General features: G+C 39.1%; 1 protein-coding gene across 1 annotated transcript; it reads left to right on the forward strand.

Moving 5' to 3' along the window:
• The first annotated feature begins 2489 nt into the window (after window positions 1–2489).
• On the forward strand, window positions 2490–18603 carry LOC138026771 (mitogen-activated protein kinase kinase kinase 10-like). The gene is made up of 9 exons (XM_068874219.1): window positions 2490–3406; window positions 6191–6368; window positions 7318–7466; window positions 8694–8869; window positions 12383–12523; window positions 12780–12873; window positions 13573–13692; window positions 15012–15209; window positions 16929–18603. The coding sequence occupies exons 1-9, from the start codon at window positions 2677–2679 to the stop codon at window positions 17936–17938; spliced, it is 2796 nt and encodes a 931-aa protein (XP_068730320.1). The 5' UTR covers window positions 2490–2676; the 3' UTR covers window positions 17939–18603.
• The last annotated feature ends 493 nt before the right edge of the window (window positions 18604–19096 follow it).

Raw genomic sequence — 19096 nt, forward strand, 5'->3', positions numbered from 1 at the left:
CGAGGACACACATTTGAACAGCGGAAATGAAACAAGTGAAGTTTTGAGATCATCGCAATTATGAACGCTATTTAAGGAGCCTGAAAATTTGCTTAAGTCTTTTACCCTGAAAATTTTAAGTTGCGTTCATAACTGGTACTGTTTCTGACGTCCTATCGTGACATACAGTGGTTTCAGGTGATATTAATATATAGTTGAAATAAATTTAAATGAACAGCATTCTAAAAATTAGTATACAACAACCAGTGGTGAGAGCACTCTCCTCCCGCCAATAGTAAAGGCCAAGGTTCGATCGATTCCCGGACTTCATGATTTCTCTTCGAGGTGGGCCCGACGAGCCCATTTGAAGCATGCATGCTGCTCGCTGGCTATTCCCGGACCCGACGCGATAAGTGAGTCGAGTTTGTGTTGGTTAGCGTGGATTAACTCAATGAAAAATTTCAACTGCCTTGTCAGAGTATCTGGTTTTGATATTCTTGGGATTTTTATGAAGCTACCCGTAGTAATCTCCGCTAATTTCACGGGATGTGAAAGCCTGGTGCTTATCATGATTAAATAACATATTCTCATACGACCCTCTCAGTGAGAGCTGTAGGACGAGCGAAAGTTAAAACTTAAAAAGATGGACATCGAAGAAATCGGACTCTTTTTAAACAAGCTGCAGATCATAGACATCATAGGGACCAATGAAAGTAGCAGTCGATACGAAATAGCCACAAGATTACGGTAATTGATTGCTTCTACAAGTGTCCTATAGATATATATATATATGCGACTGCACACTGTCGAAAGATAAACAATCAAAGGAACTTGACTCCCCAATATTTAGTGTTGTAGGACTGAAGTATATTGTTGACCTTTTCAAGGATTGCATTTTTTAAAATCGGAAGCTGTGATGTGAAATGCAAACAAATTAGAATCTTTCATTCCCATATAGGGAATTAGTTGTTCAGTTCACGATCAGTGACGCGGGCAATGATTTCGTAAAGGGGTGACTAAGCACTTTGCTTCCGTCATATCAGATTTACCGAAAAATCTGGGTTTTTTTTTCAATTTTAATCAATAGAAGAAGCGAGATGTTACTGCCGAGTATTATACAGTGCGATAATCGAATTGACGGAGTACAAAACAAGCTCCAATACGATTTAATTTGCGTCACTTTGAAAAGCCAAGTATGGATATCACGAGATTATCCTATCGAACACAATATATCCGTGTCGAATTCTGACTGCCTATCATGCAATATCATAACGAAACAGTTCGTTAATTTTTAAAATTATTCAACCTATACTGCCTCGTAAGTTCAGGCCCGTTTCAAACGTCGAACTTTACATGTGCCGAATCTAATGCAAATGGGCAAAAACAAGAGATTTTTTTCACTTGCATTAGACTCGGCATATGAAAAGTTCGACATTTGAAAAGGGCCTAGCGTAGTATTCATTTCAATGTTGTACTTTGTTAAAATACACTTCACGCCTCGTTCATTTGCTTGAACTCGTGCTTTGTATTTATAAATTGCATCTCGAAAGTACAACTTAAACTTGTAAAAAACGATTTTAATGACCTAATGCAATATCGAACCTCGCAGTCCATATTTAACTTGGCCTTCAACGTGTCAGTAAAATACATGCTGTCTGTATGTTTCATTTTCATAAAAAGTTAAGCCTTCGTCATCCTTGCGCGGACCGGAGACCTACGGGCATTCAGTCGCCGGCAGGAGAAAAGGCAACGAAAGTTTTCACCCGTTGTTGAAAACTTTTGGTGCATTTTCTCCTGCCACGACTGACTGCCCCTGGGTTTCTGAGGATTAGCCTTCGTAGAAGATGCAGAAAAGACATCTCTTTTTCTTTCTCAGTGAAGCAACTTGAGAATCTCCTGATTGCCGATCTTAAAAATAAATCATTTGATATACTCCAGCTGTGCCATTGTGCTAAAGTGGTCTATCTTTATGCAATCACAAATCAGCCCTAAAATAGTCATGGCTAATTTTAGATATGACTAGCCAACAAAGATCGGAGTTATTTGTGATGAAGTCATTCTTTTGGGGGATTCCCTGATCCATTGCAAGATGTGAATCACTTTTCCAGTATTTCAGCCAATTTTTTTTTCGTCAAGTCTCGTGGAAAAAAAATTTCCCCCCACAAAAACTTCCACAACAGGTTTGGCTGTCTTGGCTGTCAGCCGGCAGCCATTTTCAAAATTCTCTGTTCATGAAAAAAAAAAAAAAAAACGGATCGATTTCGTAATATATCACATTTACCACAGGTCAAATTATGTAAATTAGATATTTTATTCTTAATTAAGATATCAATTTTGTCCATTTGTTATGTTTCTGTCTCGCAAATTAAGGATACAAGAACGTGAGGAAATCCGAAAATTTATGGCCTGTTGTCAAGGCAACGCATTTGAATGTCAAGGACAGGAAGGCTGTTTCCAACCTTTGTACCAATCAAACATCTGATATTAAGCACGTGACGAAATGCAACCTCGCCCGCCCGGTCCGTTCTTCGACCATTTTGAGCTGCAATCGTGTCTATTGCATACCTTGTTGATATATGCATCTCGTGATGCCTGCAGTGAAGTGCGGCCGTTTCGTACAGATTGTGTCGAAGAATCAACCGTTGTGTTTCTAATATTACACCCGAAAGTACTTAGAGATTGTAGATATCATTGTTGATGCAAATGCCTAGCATTACTCGATTTCAAAGCGAAGAAATGGAAACTTTCTCTGGTATGAACTCTTCGTTGACGAAACTTACCACTGGGGAATTTTGTACCGCCTTGTACGACTACGATGCCGTTGACGATGATGAACTTACCTTCAAAGCGAGTGACAGAATTGAGATTTTATCGAAAGAATCCGAGGTCAGTGGCGATGAAGGATGGTGGGTCGGGCGAGTCGAAGGCCAAATGCGAATTGGTTTATTTCCCTCGAATTACATATACATCACAAACGCCGATGATAAAAGAGCAAGTATAAGCGAACCTTTGGAAATCGAGTTTGAAGAAATCGACCTGATCGATGTCATCGGTGTTGGAGCATTTGGTAAGGTTTATCGAGCCGTTTGGCGAGAGGACGAGGTCGCCGTTAAAGTCGCTCGCACCGAAAATTATCAAGACGCCAGCGAAATCGTTGAGGATGTCAAAAAAGAGGCAAAGTTATTTTCGATTTTCAGACATCGGAATATTGTGGGTTTGTTTGGTGCTTGTTTAAGGCCTCCTAACTTGTGCTTGGTTCTGGAATACGCTCGCGGTGGTGCGCTCTCTCGTGTGCTAAGCACTCATGGACGCACTATTCCGCCATCTGTGTTGCTGGACTGGGCAATACAAATCGCTCGAGGGATGTACTACCTTCACAATGACGCTCCTTTGAGCATAATTCACAGGGATCTGAAATCTGGCAATAGTAAGTATCCAAAGTTTCTATTTTTCTTCTTTATTATCGGGTTCTTACCGAGTTCTAGTAAATCGGCGTCTGCATGCTTTCGAACCTTGAGCTTCGCCAACCTGACGGCTCGGACAAGACGCGATTGTTTTGGACATGAGTATTGTCGGTCGTATTGTCAATCTTACTGTGAATTTTTCATGCTCATTATGTTTTAAATAAATCATAATCAGTGGCTTTGGAAATTGTTTGTATAAGTTATTCCATTGGGAAAACTCAAGTAAGATGTGGTTTCATTCCTTTGCGTGGTTGAGGATTTTATGTTGGCTTTCTTTTCATCTATTGTTATTCCTTTGTCAAACCAAAATATACTTATGAATACATTTTTAAGGTATAATATTTTGTTGATACATGTATCACGATATCTTCCTCAAAAAGGAAAAGCTCCTGAGTAAATTATCTGTATTTTGAGGTGGTATGTACACACAGGAAGTTCAAGAATTGAACCCGTATTAAATGGCCTTAATATGTGGGCTTAAAGAAATATGTTCCAGCCCGGCATCTGTAAATATTCCAAGTTTCTTGACAAACATTTAATATTTCCACCCTGTTTTTGTTGTCAGCTAATTTAGCTGGAGTCGCATGCCTTATGTGGGATTTATGTCTCGCATCGAACCATCATAGGCTTGTTAATTAAGCGTGCAATACAATCTTCATCTCCTAGGATAATTTTGCTCTAACCTCACATCAGATAAAGATAATAACAACAACAGGCAGGGGAAATACCGTGACCTATTTGGAAGTAATTACCTCTTATTAATTCTGGACACGTTTTTTAAGTCTAGATGTTTTCAAAACTTCTCTATCATTAAGTTTGCTTTATCATATTTTTAGTGTTAAAATATAATGATTTTGAGATTCTAAACCCCCGATAGAGGGCTGTGTAAAGTGATACCTCCCGCATGTACCTCATGATCCATCTGGAAGATTTTGGCCTTGGAATATATACTTTTTCCTGTTTTACAAGGATTATGAACTGGCGTTAATATTGATCATCGTGTAAAAGTACTTTTCCTTTTTTTTAAATTAAAGTGTCATTTATTATACTGGTAATGAAAGAAAGTTACGCTCTCATCAAAAGTGAGGAGAATTTTGATATTGTATATTAATTTATTTTTGGCAGCAATTTTTCTCTAATGTACATGTATGTTTTGTAAAGGCAAAGTTCTCTTGTTCTGTTAGGTGTGAAATAATATTTTTCATAATAATCAATTATAATAATAATTATTATTACATGTAATTATTGTTATTATTGGAAAAGTAAAGAGCTTGTGGGGAAGATAAAATTTTTCTTTGGTGAAAAATTAGTTACAGCAGTTAAATGTAAAACTTTGTTAATTTTGTCTTATATCAATAATTAGTTTTATCTTAAAAGAAGATATTAGCATACAAAAAAAAACAAGCCAGATCTTATTACTATTCTTTACATAAAGAATTCTAATGAGTAGTGTTTTATTGGGTTTAAAGCTTATGCAGGTGATGTTTCATTGATGTCTTGGTGGGCTCTTACTGTCTTAGGTTCTTAAATAGCATTTATTTTCAGCTATTTTGATTTTGTGCTACAAACATTGATAATGTTGTATTTTGTTATGGTTGGTTCTTTAAGGTCATTCCAGTTAGGAAATTGACTTGTTGTCCCTATCATGATGTAGTAATAAAGTTTTTGAGTAGTGGGTACAGTCATCTACTTGGTTTTAAATGTGGGTTTTACTGCAAATTCAACAATTCAATCAGCACTTTTTCGAATAAAACTCAAGTTTTAATGGGAAAAATTGACATAATGGATTTAATCAAATGATTCAGGAGAGTTGTGTAGGATAACCAATAAATTTTATCAGTACAAGTGTTTGTTGAGCCAAAGGAAAATTACATGTTACTTGCATGATTTGTGATCAAAGAATATTATTGTTCCCTGTTGAGCAAACTACATGTAAGTCGTGCCACCTGATTTGCATGGAAATAAAAACACAATGTACAGATGTAGCTCTTGTGATCACTAAATTTCTGGCCTTAAACATCACATGTGAACTCTATAACTCTATTATGCCCTGTCCATGTACATTTCTGGGGTTAAAAGTTCAGACCAGTGGTAGTGAAGACCTTTAGAATCACATATACCACCAGCTTCAAATGGCTTTCAGCAAGACTGTCATCAAGGGTGGGAGGCAGGAGATGTCCTTTTTATGCTACAAGCATAACCCCCCCCCCCCACCCCTCCCTCACATCTGCTTGCTGCATAACCTACTAAATATGATTTACCGAGGAATTCAAATTTTAGTGAAGGTTCTAAGCTTTCTGTCGGCTTCCTAACAGTTTCCCTTCCATTTGAGCTTACTCTTTGTCATCTTTAATGCTATAAGCTCAATTTTCTGCTTTAATGGCCAGTAGTTATTTTTGGCTTACAGTGTCTTGTGTTTGTTTAAAAATCATCCTTTATATAATTGTTGTTGAAAATGAAAAAAGGAAATGACTGAAATATCTTACCCCTTCTGAGACACCTCTCTTGTGTGTTGCAAGGAATGTGAAGTTAGCGGATCTACTCGGATCGGTTTTTACTTTCTTAGTGTTTTAACTCAAGTCCAAGTAAACAAAATGTGTTATGCTTGAATGGAAACCCCTAAACTGTCATTAAATTTTGTGGTCCATGGTAAGCCAGGATCTTGTATTTTCGGTCAGTAGTTTTCAGAATTTTTTATGTGGGTATGAACTGATGATTAATTTTCTTGTCCTGTTTATTTTTTTCAGTATTGCTGCTGAACAAAGTTGAAGATGGAAATTTCGAAAATGTATTGAAAATCACGGACTTTGGACTTGCAAGAGAGATTGTCACAACAACACGAATGAGTGCTGCAGGAACTTATGCATGGATGGCACCAGAGGTTATCAGGACAAACACATTTTCTAAAGGCAGTGATGTTTGGAGGTAAATATGGCTAAATGCTGATTTTCCCCAAGAATTCTTGAATTTGAAAATTAAAATTCCTGACTTGATCTTGGAGGCTGGAGTGTGATAGAGTTGAATCCAGGACAACCAGCAAGGGTCATTTGAAACCTTTTGACTTCATTGTTTTTGCCTTGATGGCACTGTCTTTGTAGCAATAATCTTAACCTCATCTGTAAACAGTCCTTTAAAAAAGAGATATGTATAAATATACACATATATGTGTGTTTGAAATTTCACTAAATATGATCATGTATTGCAATCTTCTTATAGTTTTCCCTATGCGCGAGCCGTCAATATTTCGTGGTATTGCCGTCTCACTTTTGCGGCCTGTGATTGGTTCTAATGTTGAAATTGACGTCGTTGCACTGAATTGGGTTGCTGACGTATGCAAACAAATACGTTTCGCAGGTAGAAAGAATTGAAATTTCGATCAGGCACGGGTTGATTAGTTTACAGTTTTATTTATCCTTATAAATGATGGATCGCGATACAAAACAAATTGCGATTTTGAGACGGCAATACCACATTATATTGATGGCATTGGGAGAAAATATGTTCCGTATGGGGCTCCGTCGCGTTTTTTTAAAATGTGTCTCAGTGTCCTAAATATGTTGAGTCATTGAATTGTAGCAGGAACAGCAGGAAGCCATTTAGTTCCATTTGTGTTTTGGCGTCACTGGCATGACGGCGTATCAGTAATCAGGCTCTGGAGAGAGATTAAGTGTAAATGGACAGTAAAACTGATTCTCCTTCCTCACGTACAGATCAGTTATTCATGAAGCTGTCTGAACCATTGCTGATGAAACGTTTTCTATGGACTTTCAAATAGAATTTCTGATCCTTTCAAATATCTAGTAAGGAAAAAAAAAAGTAAAAAACCAACCTCTACTACATTTCTTTAATAAATTTATTTATTTCTTATGTTTAGTTTTGGTGTAGTCTTGTGGGAGCTGCTTACAGGTCAAGTCCCTTACAGAGATGTGGAACCCCTTGCTGTGGCTTATGGTGTTGCAATGAACAGTCTTACCCTGCCAATACCTAGCACGTGTCCAGATTTTTTCAAGGAATTGATGAAAGGTACAAACAAGGGAGGGGTGTAGCTACATCAGGGGGTGGGGGTCATCAAGTGCAAATAAACGGGTTGTTAAGGACGGTGCCTACTAATCCAAAGGAGTTTTTGCGCGGTTTACTGAATATAGCAGATCTTAAACAAGTGTTATTGAAATCCAAAGTAACCACGGATTTTTCGAATCAGTAATCAACAATGTTTGTAAAAAGCTTTAAAATACAAAGCAATGTATGGCATTCTTTTCCAAATTGAAGCTTAATTATCCTTGAAAAATGCATGGTTACCGCCAAATTTCATTTTCGATACCAAGAGCACTTGCTAAGTTCTGCTTTCTCCCCATAGTTTTATCCTTGTATCATTAAGCACCATCCTTAGGAAATCTATATGAACGTATGTGCAGTAACAATAGTAGGCACCGTCATTAACATAACTATGCCAGGTTTTTTCGTCTTTACTAGAGTACTAGTTTTGTTGAGTTTTTCTCAGGGCATGGAGGCTCATGGCTGGGTTTTCAGGTTTAGCCAGCCATCAGTGCAGTCTCTATAATGGAGCTGGCTGCCAATTGTGGAAGCTCCAGGATGTCTCAGGCACCCAATGCAACCTCCACTTAGCGACGCAGTTGTTAAATGGAGGATTCAGCTGTAGAGCCATGAATCTTGTAGTTTAGCCATTGGATATTTTTGTTGCCCATTTTAAGTAACTTGTACCCAGTGGTTTCAAAAAGTATTGACAGCCGACAAAAAGCGTGTGCTACCTTTTTCATTTAAAGACAAGAGGCCACCCAAAGTTGAAGGCAACCTGAAGGCTCCTTTTTCCTTAGCTTCGACCATAACTTTACAGCAGGGGTGGGCGCTACTACAGTTCTGTCGCATGCACAAATTGTCCCCAGTGATACTGGTACTCATTTTACCCATCGAACTCGGAGTGCTGAGATGCAGCCCGTGAGTGATATCCACTACACTATGCTCGCTCCCTAAATTGAAGAAATTAACCCATGGACTCCTAGGAGTGAGGCTTCAGATATTTTACTCTAACGCCAGACGATACAGTATTATTGGGGGCAATTTAGACGTCAATGGGTTGAAGACAGTTTCTTGCAAACCTAAGATAATCGTTAGAATTCATTGTGACAATGACAACAGGCAGTTATTCTACCCAAACCAGCCATCAACTTCAAATTTTGACTTGACATCTTTGAATGGTCAGCAGCATTATCTGTTGTTATATGACTGCAGATTGCTGGCAACAAGATCCCCACAAGCGACCATCCTTTCAAGGAATTCTGGAGGATCTGGAAGAAATTTCAGATTCATCCTTTGCACAAGATGACCAAAGTTCCTTCCGCACTTTACAGGATGGCTGGCAAACAGAAATTGAAGAGATATTTAATGAATTAAAGCAAAAAGAAAAGGTATGTATGTCTTTCAGATATGGTGAAGATAAAATGCACTGTGGTGCTTGTAGCCGGTAAAGCTGTGGTCTTATGCCTCAGTCTTGAGTCTCAAGGTTATAGAGCAGGCTCCAGTGGTTCAAACGATGGATAGCGCTATCCGCCAGATAAATCACTACCCACTGGATAACTCAATCGGTTTTGCTAGTGTTTATCCATTGGATAGTGATTTATCTGGTGGATAGTGCTATCCATCGTTTGAACAACTAGGGTCAGGGCACTTATGATTCACTTGTTGGGAAGACCAAACATCAACTTAGATACATTGTAAAGTCAATTAAGTGTGTGTGAACCTTAAATTGCATTGAGTTGGGAATTTGAATTTCAGTGCACATTAGTGAAAGATGTGTAGCTGCTCTCACCATTGCACCAAATGAATATTGCCCTCCTCATGCTTCAATTTCTTGCATTGGTTGAACCTTTTTAGCAGAAGATGGGCATTTGTAGCAAAGCCAAAAACTGGTTTGAATGCCGTAGCTCTCTTATAGGTAACATAATAGTAAGGGTATTTTTTATTCTTATGAAATTGTGGAGCTGTAGGTGAAATCATTGCTGGTAGGGTGGCTTAAGCCTTTAGGGGACTTCGTGTCCTTTTGTTCTGTCCACCTAGTATTGATACTGAATCTGTAAATAAGTAAATAAATAAATACACTGTAAATAAATTATGAAAATGCCTTATTTGTTGCCATGTTTGTGCTTATTGGCTATTTACAGCCAGTAAAACTCTTTGTCTTGGTCGGTGTCCCTGCCAGCAGTGCCTTTACAACTCAACAAGAAAGACAGGACTCTGCAAAATTTGTGTAGATTCTTTATTGAATATGTGTAAGCCGTTGCTTGGAGACAGTTTCAAACCCAGGCCAAGTCTTGATAGCATGTGTAGACACCACATTGATTTTCATACTGAAGGCTCGAGTTTGACCTTCACCTTGTCAAAAATGTGATGCGTGCACTGCCTAAACCTGTTTGTCCAGGGTGACTAGCCCAGAAACTTGGGCTGCAGTGACTTGAAAGACTTGACACGATTTCTGCAGAGCCGCTCTTGCTCACCCCTTTGGAGAGTCTCTGCTTGCAGGGTGGGTCAGTGTGTGTAAAAAAGAAAGCGTGACGCGATGTCAGATCGATGGCCAACCGAAACGGATTGAGGTTTTCCTGAGTAGCTTTTTATTGTTGCAATATTAATTTTCAAAATAGATATTTGCCTTCTAAGTGTTATTGTTTCATCTCATATAAACATTCTAAACATTGCGGACTCGTTCTATTTCGCGCTGCTTGGAAATGATGTTTTTCTATTATGTTTTTAATATTATTTGAACGAGCACATCTTTGCTCGTGCGAGTGACAGTAGTTGTAAACCTTGTTACAGCTTTCAACTGATTCAGAGGAGTGCTGATAGAAATTAATACATTGACTTTCATAAAATTTTACTTTGAAAAGTGTTCTCAAAAATTCCCAACTGCCCCATAAATTTTCTCTTTCTCGCTTCAATTTCAATTACAAATAAGAATGAAGCACAAGAAGACAATGTTAATCCGTTTAACCTTTATTACCAGTAAGCACGTGTCCTCTCAGGGCACTATTTTTTTTATCATTGAGCCTGATGTAATTTATTTACAAGAAAACAACTTGCTTAAGTTTTTAACCGTTTTACTTAAGACTTTGTAGATTAAACAAACATTTAATTTACAAAGAACCATTGTATTGATTATCCATATATATATATATATATATAATTTGAGTGTACAAATAGCGACAGCGAACTAAAATATATATATATATATATATATATAGTGATTCATTTTGAAAATTGTGTTAATGGGTACAGTGTACCCCTCAGGCAAAAATCAATGGGTCACAACATAAATGCAATGGGTCAAAATTGTAACCAAGACAAGTTGTATTTTTTTTTTTCAATCATATAATTGATGTTTTTTAAACACAGACATCTGAATTTTAATCAATAAATACCTTTTTAATTACGGTATGCGTACTCGGGACGCGCTCGACGGAAACCAATGGGTATTTAATGAATGTAATGCGTAAATTACGCAAAACGCAGGGCAAAATGAATCACTGTATATATATATATATATGGATAATCTAATTAAATTTCAATGTTACTCTCACTGTGGCTGATAATGATGTTTGAAACATCGAAACATGTTCTTAAACTCAAAAGTGTGGTTGTCTTTTTGAAAATATTATAGACAGGAGTGTTGTACTCACCATTTTTCTTTCTAACACCGAGCACAAACTTTATCGCAAATTCTAGCAGCTCGGAGGCAGGAATTTCTTCAATTTCCCCATTTCTTCTTCACTTGCAAGGACCTCCTTGAATAATTCAAGTTGTATGAAGTTTTATTCTTGTTTTTCAGATAAGGATTTTACGTCAGCTTCAGAGAACTTCGCAAATCTATCGCTCACCATTTTTTCACTGACTGTTTGCACAAACAACCACACTCTTGACTTTAAGAAACATGTTTTGATGTTTCAGACATGAATTGACATCATCAATGTCCTCACTAGTGAGGATATGGAAAATACGCCACTCGGGTTCCAGATGTAGTTTCGTATGAATTTTATGAGTGGTGTATTTTCCAGTAAATCACTCCTGTCTATATAATAATATGCTTTCTATAAAGAATTCTAATGAGGAGTGTTTTATTGGGTTTTACCCATTGACCTCTGAGATGCCCGAGGATGGCTCCAGTTGACAAGGAAAATCATCTGGCGTTAGACAGAGTAAACTCTGTCAAGTCTCACTTCCAGGAGTCAATGGGTCAAAGCCCATGGGTGTGACATTTTATCTGTGTTTTGATAGGCTGTTGGGCTCGTCATTTATTAATAAGGAGTCATATCATAATTAAGCGATCGTCCAGGTGAGTGTAGTCCTGAGAAAGACAGTCCTTCCCATCCTTTAAGGGGATAGGTCACGCAATTTTAGGCAATTTCAGCACTGATAGAATGGTCATAGAATTAACTAAAATATCAAAATAACTGTTCAAAACTATAAAAGAACTCGAATAAAACACAGGGAAGCCAAGAAAGGACATGGATGGACAAAACTGGAGAGGATTGAAATGGATTGAATTTGGGTAAATTTGAAAAACGTTGGCCCACTTTTTTTCAAATTTATATCAGTCTATATGAAAATGTCATTTACAAAGCTGGAAAAATCATTCTCAGTTGTTATGTGGCCGCGATTTTGCAAATGAAAGACTCTTGCTCAGCCAATTTGACGTTTAGAGCTCATAATTAACAAAATTAAACAAAATTACCTAAAATAGCGTGACCTAGCCCCTTTAAAAGCCCTCTTCAAGACTGCATTCACCCAGACAATAACAATAACAGTTTGGTTTTTTTACTAAGTACTCTCTGGTCATACTTATGATTAAATCGGTTTCCAAGTTCTGTGGTCTTGTTTATGTTTAAAATTGATTTTGTTGAGCAATTCTTGAACATTACATTACATTTCAGGAATTATCCTCTCGTGAGGATGAATTACGACAAATTCAAATGGCACAAGAGGTTCATGCTGAAAGTTTGAAGAAGAGAGAAGAAGAGCTGGCTCAAAGAGAGATGCTTCTTCTTGGTAGAGAGATAAGCATGCTGATACAGGTGGGTATGTTAAAGCTAAAATTGCCATGTCTTTTTCCTAACTGCTGTGATTTCGTTGCCAAAAGGAAGTTGGCGTATTTTTTCAGAAAAGTTGTTCTGCCTAATTGGGCCTTAGGCTTAATGGTTTCTCGTATAAGGACTACAAACCATAGACGTCGTGACAGTAACTCGTTTTACCAGTTCAAATTTAATTTATTTCAAGTTTTATCAAAGTTTCGCGCTTTGCTAATCATAATTATTTTTTCTCTTGTCATAGCAACAAAAATTAATAAAACCGTCTCCCAAGAAGAGGAAAGGCCACTTTTTCAAACTGAGGTTTGGAAGTGGCAGAAAAATCAGTGCTCCAACTGGTAAGGCAATAATTTTTCTGGATTAATTCCCCCTCTTTGCCGCTGGTGGCCTCTCCTTAAAAATCCATGTTTTTACGTATTAAAGAAGTTATTACTATTATTAGTAAGTACTTTTTTTCTATTCTCTATCTTCTTTAAACGTTTCTATCTCTTTTTCTCATTTTTTTCCATAGTAGTTTTCTTCATTTCTACTCAGTTTTTATTATAATTTTTATATAATGATGGTACTGAAAGGGATGTTACATGTTAACCCTGCTGAATTAAATTAAGAGATTTATCTATAGCTCAGCGGAAGAGCATCCGAACTAGTAGTCGGAAGGTCGTCGTAGGTTCGACTTCTGCAAAGGGGCACTCGGTTTTTTTCCGGGTATAGCCTCGTCAACATCGGAAAAGAAAATCTCTTCATACATAATGATTGTTTAGTGCTTGCATGAATCATAAAATCATCTTAAAATAAGGAACTCGAGCGCGAAGGTAGCAAAGTTTCACCGTCTTCCTAAGGTGGATTATTAGGGAAAACGTCACTTCAAAATATAACGTTGCACTGTGGTCGTACATTTGTAAGTCTTTCGCGATTTTTCCACCTCGTTTAGCCCGTACAATGTTAGCGAAGTATTTAAAAAGAGAGGCCAGGCTGTGTGTATGTCAGCTATGATCAATTGTCACACATGACTAAGTTGTTGATGTTTTTTTTTGCAGGGTTTCAGCACAGGTTTACCATCACTTCAGATATATTTGATTCCAACACATCATTGGACGGCACAGGTGTGGCAGGGCCTCCATCGCCTGCTGTTCATAAGCGGTTTCGACTACTGTCATGTAAGCTAAGACAACTAGATGCAATGTATATAGACCCCTGTATTGTTGTGACATAAAGTTGACGTCATTTGCTCGCACTCTGGGGAAGTAATTAGATTGCTTACCTCCCTCCAAGTTTAATATGCTGATGATACACAAATTCAGTCCTTTTGAAGATGGTGGGATTAAAGGCAAGCGAGAGTGCGAAAAAGTGATTTGATCATCACACTTATCTGGATAATTTTAAGCAATTGCCACTTTTTATTACCTCAATTGTCACGGACCGAGTTGTTTCCCGTTGAATCGCGCTTGGGCCATAAATCACCGCGAGATTTCCCACGTCTCGTTTCCCGCCTGTGCAATCTCGCACTCACATAAATCCCGCCAGTTGCACATGCTATGATTTCGACGTCTTATGAGCTTGATTAAAGAAATGTCAGTTTAAGTTTCCAATAATTCCAGGATTAGCGCAATCGGGCATTGAACTGGATTCAGTCTAAGATTACAGGACTGTATGAGAAGACGTTTACCTGTCTTTTTGCAGTTTAGAATGAGTAAGGAATGTTGCGACAGGCAAAGATGGTCACGGCACAGGAAAAAAATGTGAAAACTCATCCTACAGTTTATTATCGAGTGAAGCTATGATCCTCGCAGTTATGAACGCAACTTTAGCAATAGACAATTTTACAGTTGTAGCTACAACCTCGGTCATAAATAGTTGTAACACCTTTCTTGGACAGCACGTAACTCGCATCCAAGCTATTGATAACGCAGCCCTCCTCCTCCCTCCCTTCAATGTTGCGTTTACCGGTTATTTCTTGCACTGGAAACAAAATGACGGGACGGGAAAAATTTCCGTCAGTGTTACAACATTTGTGACCGAGATTGTAGGTTACCTGGCCTAAGAATGGAAGCGAGGCTGCCGGTGAGCCTGCTTTGATACAAAACTTTGCTTTTCTAATGTTAATGTGGACTAATTAGAATTACAACAACACAATTTACGTTATAAAAGCAGTGAGGTCTGTACCAATACAAGGTCACTGGCAGCCTCGCAGCCATTCATAGGCTAGGTCACTGAGCAAACAACTGTAGAATGGCCAGTTGCATGGAGAAGCCAGAAAATTTAGGACTTCAACTCGTTCAAACCCCGTGAGGTCACGGGTTCAAACCCCGTTGGAGTCCCGAAATTTTCAGGCTTCTCTACGCAATTGCTAAAATTGCTTCATAATTGCGAGGATCATAGGTTCACTTGATTTCATATCCGCAGTTCAGTATATGATTAATTTCATATATCATTTCGTTAGTTTATAATCACTCACTGTTTCTTGATCTCTTTGCAGTCGATGACGCGCGCGAGATACCAGATGCAGTTCCCATCAGCCCCCCAGAAAAGAACAAGAAAATTCGAACGTGGGGTCCGAGTTCAGTACACCAGCGTGATCGAGACAAAAGCAGGCGGACGAAGGCCAAGGATAGCTTTTTGGCCGAGAGGTCGAATTCGGTTCCGAATCTGAATTCACTGGTCAATCAAAATACGGGTAAGAGAGTATAAGACGTATTAGAGACCTTAAGATCGGGGTTTGGCGATCTTACCACAAACGGCAAGCCGTGGTTTGCGGTTAGCGGTTTAACTTTAGCCGTCTGCCCATATTTGGGACTTAAAGAGTCGCCCGGGTTAAATAGCCGGCTGCCATGTTTGTTTTCATTCGTTCGTTCACTTGTGTTTTAGCTGAGAAATCATCTTGAAAATTACGTTTCTATGAAAAAGAATTCGATAGTTAATAAGCGAAATAGTTGTTAAAAGTAGTATTTGCTTTCAAACGTGGTATTGTGATGTTTTAGGTTGCAAAAAACCTTGCGGTAAATCACTTATCTCAAACTGCAAACCTGACGCCAACGCACTGGTCACGTGACTTCCTGACGTTCGCGGTTCGCGGGAAATAGGGAGCTTAAGCAAGCGCGTTTTTGAGACGCGGACGGCAACCGGATCTGTTTTCCCTTCTAACGCGTCTTCACACAACCACATTTACATTACTGAGTATCTTTTCTCCATTAGAGATGGTTAGTATAAAAATCTGGGAGACACTGGCTCAAGAAATGTTCTTTTCCGGTTGCCGTCCGCGACTCAAAAACGTGCTTGCTTTAAGCTCCCTAATGTCAAAAAACCTATCTCTATTAGGGAACTTTAGCAACGGCAACGGCAACAAGGTCGTCGTCGTTAAATGTGAATTCCCGTTATGGCAATCGCTTCGCGACTATTCTAAGCATTTTAACGTTACGAAAGTGTGGCAAACCCTCAAGAACAAAACGAGTATAAACGGTACTCAGTTTAGGGGAGAAAATTAAAATTTCTACTAGAGCGCTGACGTTCTCCCTAAAACCTGAAATTTGGTCATACACCTTATTCCAAAATGGCCGCCATTTTAGTATTCTTTTGTTTCCATGCAAATTGGCCCTTATGGCTCGTTCAAAGTGACATATTCTTTTGAATTTTACGTTTGAAAGCAAGGCCAAAGGACCAGTTTGCATGGAAACAAAAGAATACTAAAATGGCGGCCATTTTGGAATAAATTGTATTTCACGTTGTTGTTTTGCTGACGAAGACAAAGAAATAGACAAAAATGAAAGTATGCTCGTGCAGAGCGTGCAAAGCTATTTCTTTTGCTCACTAAATATGCAAATTTGTGACGTTCTCGTTGCCGTCGCCGTTAAAGGAACTGGGTTGCCAGTTGAGCAAGCGCAGTTTGGCTACGAAAGTTAACTTTCGCATCCGGCCCCTTTCCTTGCAATCCGCGCTTTAATGAGGGTCACTTTGAAAAATAACTTAGCACACAATAATCTTCGCCATTTTTTTTCTTGGTGGTCACGGAATAACGGATTCAACACAGTCAAAAGCAAGAAGGCCAATACTATCACCCGGGCACCCCTTCCAAACTCTTATGTATCTATTTGAAGTTTTAAAAGGTCAAAGAGTCGAACAGCGTTCCGCGGGAATCACAAATCCGAGATTTCGCTCCGATTGTCAATACAAATACAAATGCAAATGAGACAAAGATCATTTCCCATTCGCATGCCTAGCTGGTGACCCAGCCTCTTTTAAGTACTGGTTTTCGAGTGGGTCACTGCAAGAAGAAAGCCGGTTAGAATTTCGAAGAGAGAAACACGGATAGTATGAAATTCGTTTGTTGGTTTGCAATTTTCTTTTTGAGAGCGTAAACTTGCATGTAAATTTTAACTATTATTGTCTGTCCCGTCAGGTCTTCGCGGTAAATACACGACAGATAACAGCCCCGTTCAAAATCCTAAAGCGTCAGTGAAGACAAAGTCCAAGCAGCGATGTGACGTTGCCTTATGTAATGTAGGTATATTGGCAGCTTCTGTGGCCTTAGGAGCAGATTTGAGACAGTATGCAAAGGATTTACGCCCAGAATTCAAGAGATCATCGTCAAAAACCGATAGACATAAGTCGCCGAATTCCCGACGCCGACACGAGGTGGGAAACAATCGTCGATCGTGGTTTAGTTCTATTTCAAATGAAGAGTCTGCGGTTAATTCACATTCAACCGGGCCTATGTCAAGCCCGCGGGAGCATGATTTCACGGGTATTAGCCCGAACAAGCGACCACTTTCCACTCCTGTGCTGTTGAAGGCAACTTTCTATCGGGATAGCGAAGTCCCGACTACATTTATTGACCCGAATTGTCTACGTGGACGATCTTCGTCAACTTCCTCTCCTCCTGTTTCACCTGATCCTCTCGATCAGGAACTTATCGATTTGAGAACAGACAGGCGCGATCGAAGATCAAAATCAATGGACTCCTCCGAACTGAATAGAATTAGCAGTTCAAGCGTCGGTTTAACGTGTTTTTCCCATGACTTGTCGACCGCCACAGTACTGGAAATCAAACCGGACATGGTTGACTTGGACACTTACAAACTTCCGCCTCCGCCATTTTCACCACGGGGAACAAGCTCTCCCCGGCCGGAGTCGAATAATACGGAAACGTCCCCCGTTGCAAAGTTTAACTTTCCATTGGGGGAACCCCTAGGGGCCGCCAGACCTCGCCCTAGACCCTGGCATGACAGTCTCAGCCCATCTCCTTCCTCCTCAGATCAAAGTCCAACTAGTGAACAAGACAATTTGACGCTTTTAGACATTAGTATGGAAGGTGAATCGCATGACAAAACCCAGCCACTGCTAAAATCGGACACAGTTATCCAAATGCCAAGCTTTCAAGAACTTGAGAAGGAGTTTTGTAATAGATAATGTTCCTGAATCATGGTCGTTGTATAACCTGGAATGTAGTTCGTTCTACTTCCTTCTGCCGGTCTTTTTAGTTCCCACACGACAATGTTAACCCGTGCTTCGAAGATATTGAAGAACGAAAACATTGGAAAATAAGCGACTTTATTTCGGCAGTTTTTGCGTTGATGGACTCTATCCTTCTACACTAAAATTTAGACCCAACTTGTACATCGCGGCAAATGGCACCGCTGTTATGTAGCTTTCATTTTAGTTGTAACACCAGAGGATTGCATTTGCTGGCTCTACAAGTAAACTCACTTTGCACATCGTAGCAAAGAACACCAGTGGAAGATACTTCCCTGCTGCTTTTATTTCAACGATCGCACTAAAGTATTTCACTCACGGACTCGCAGAGAAATGTTTCGTCCACGAGCTTGAAAAGTACACAGAAAATAATCTAAAATTTACTTGACATCAAGTCTAATATTTTCCGGCGTTGCTAAAATAACTCTTTCCACGTAATCAAACATTATGTTACCACTTTCGCGTCGACATTTGGCTTTTTATGAGCGGTTTAAGGGTGACGGGTTTGGGTCCATTTCTGATAGGTCTCCATAATTTGTGTTTTTTGTGTTCATTGCAAAGGATTTTGTGACGTCAGAGTAAAAGAAAAGACGTTTATGCCACTCACAGCTCGGTCATTGGTTCAAATAACTGCAATGAAAGGCAAAATTTTAGTGGAAAGATTTGTTTTATGAGTGGACGTTATTTGAGTGCTGGAGCACCTTAAAGACGGCCTCGCTTTAAAAATAGGGACCTTTAGATCTACGACGGCGACATCGACGAAAACGTCACCTCAAAATATCACTTTGTCGACAGACCTTTGTCTTTCGCGGTTATTCTATCTCGTTCACTTCTTACAATTTGGTCGAAGTATCCTAAGAATAGATTGGTACGAGCAGTTACAAAGTGAAAATAGAGAATGAAAGATTCTCTGTTGCATGCTCACGTCGTTATGCAGAGTACCGCAAGAATCCGTGCTAAAATCCGTGCTGACCGTGCAGCACAATTATTTATGCTCTTTTAACCAATGATATCATTGTTTTGCGGCGTTGTTGCCATCGCCGTCGTAAAATCTTAGGCTCCCTCGGTATCAGCCTTTTCCTCAAATCAAATTAA

The sequence above is a fragment of the Montipora capricornis genome, chromosome 12 (assembly GCF_036669925.1).
Source record: "Montipora capricornis isolate CH-2021 chromosome 12, ASM3666992v2, whole genome shotgun sequence".
In the NCBI taxonomy this organism is placed as follows: Eukaryota; Metazoa; Cnidaria; class Anthozoa; order Scleractinia; family Acroporidae; genus Montipora; species Montipora capricornis.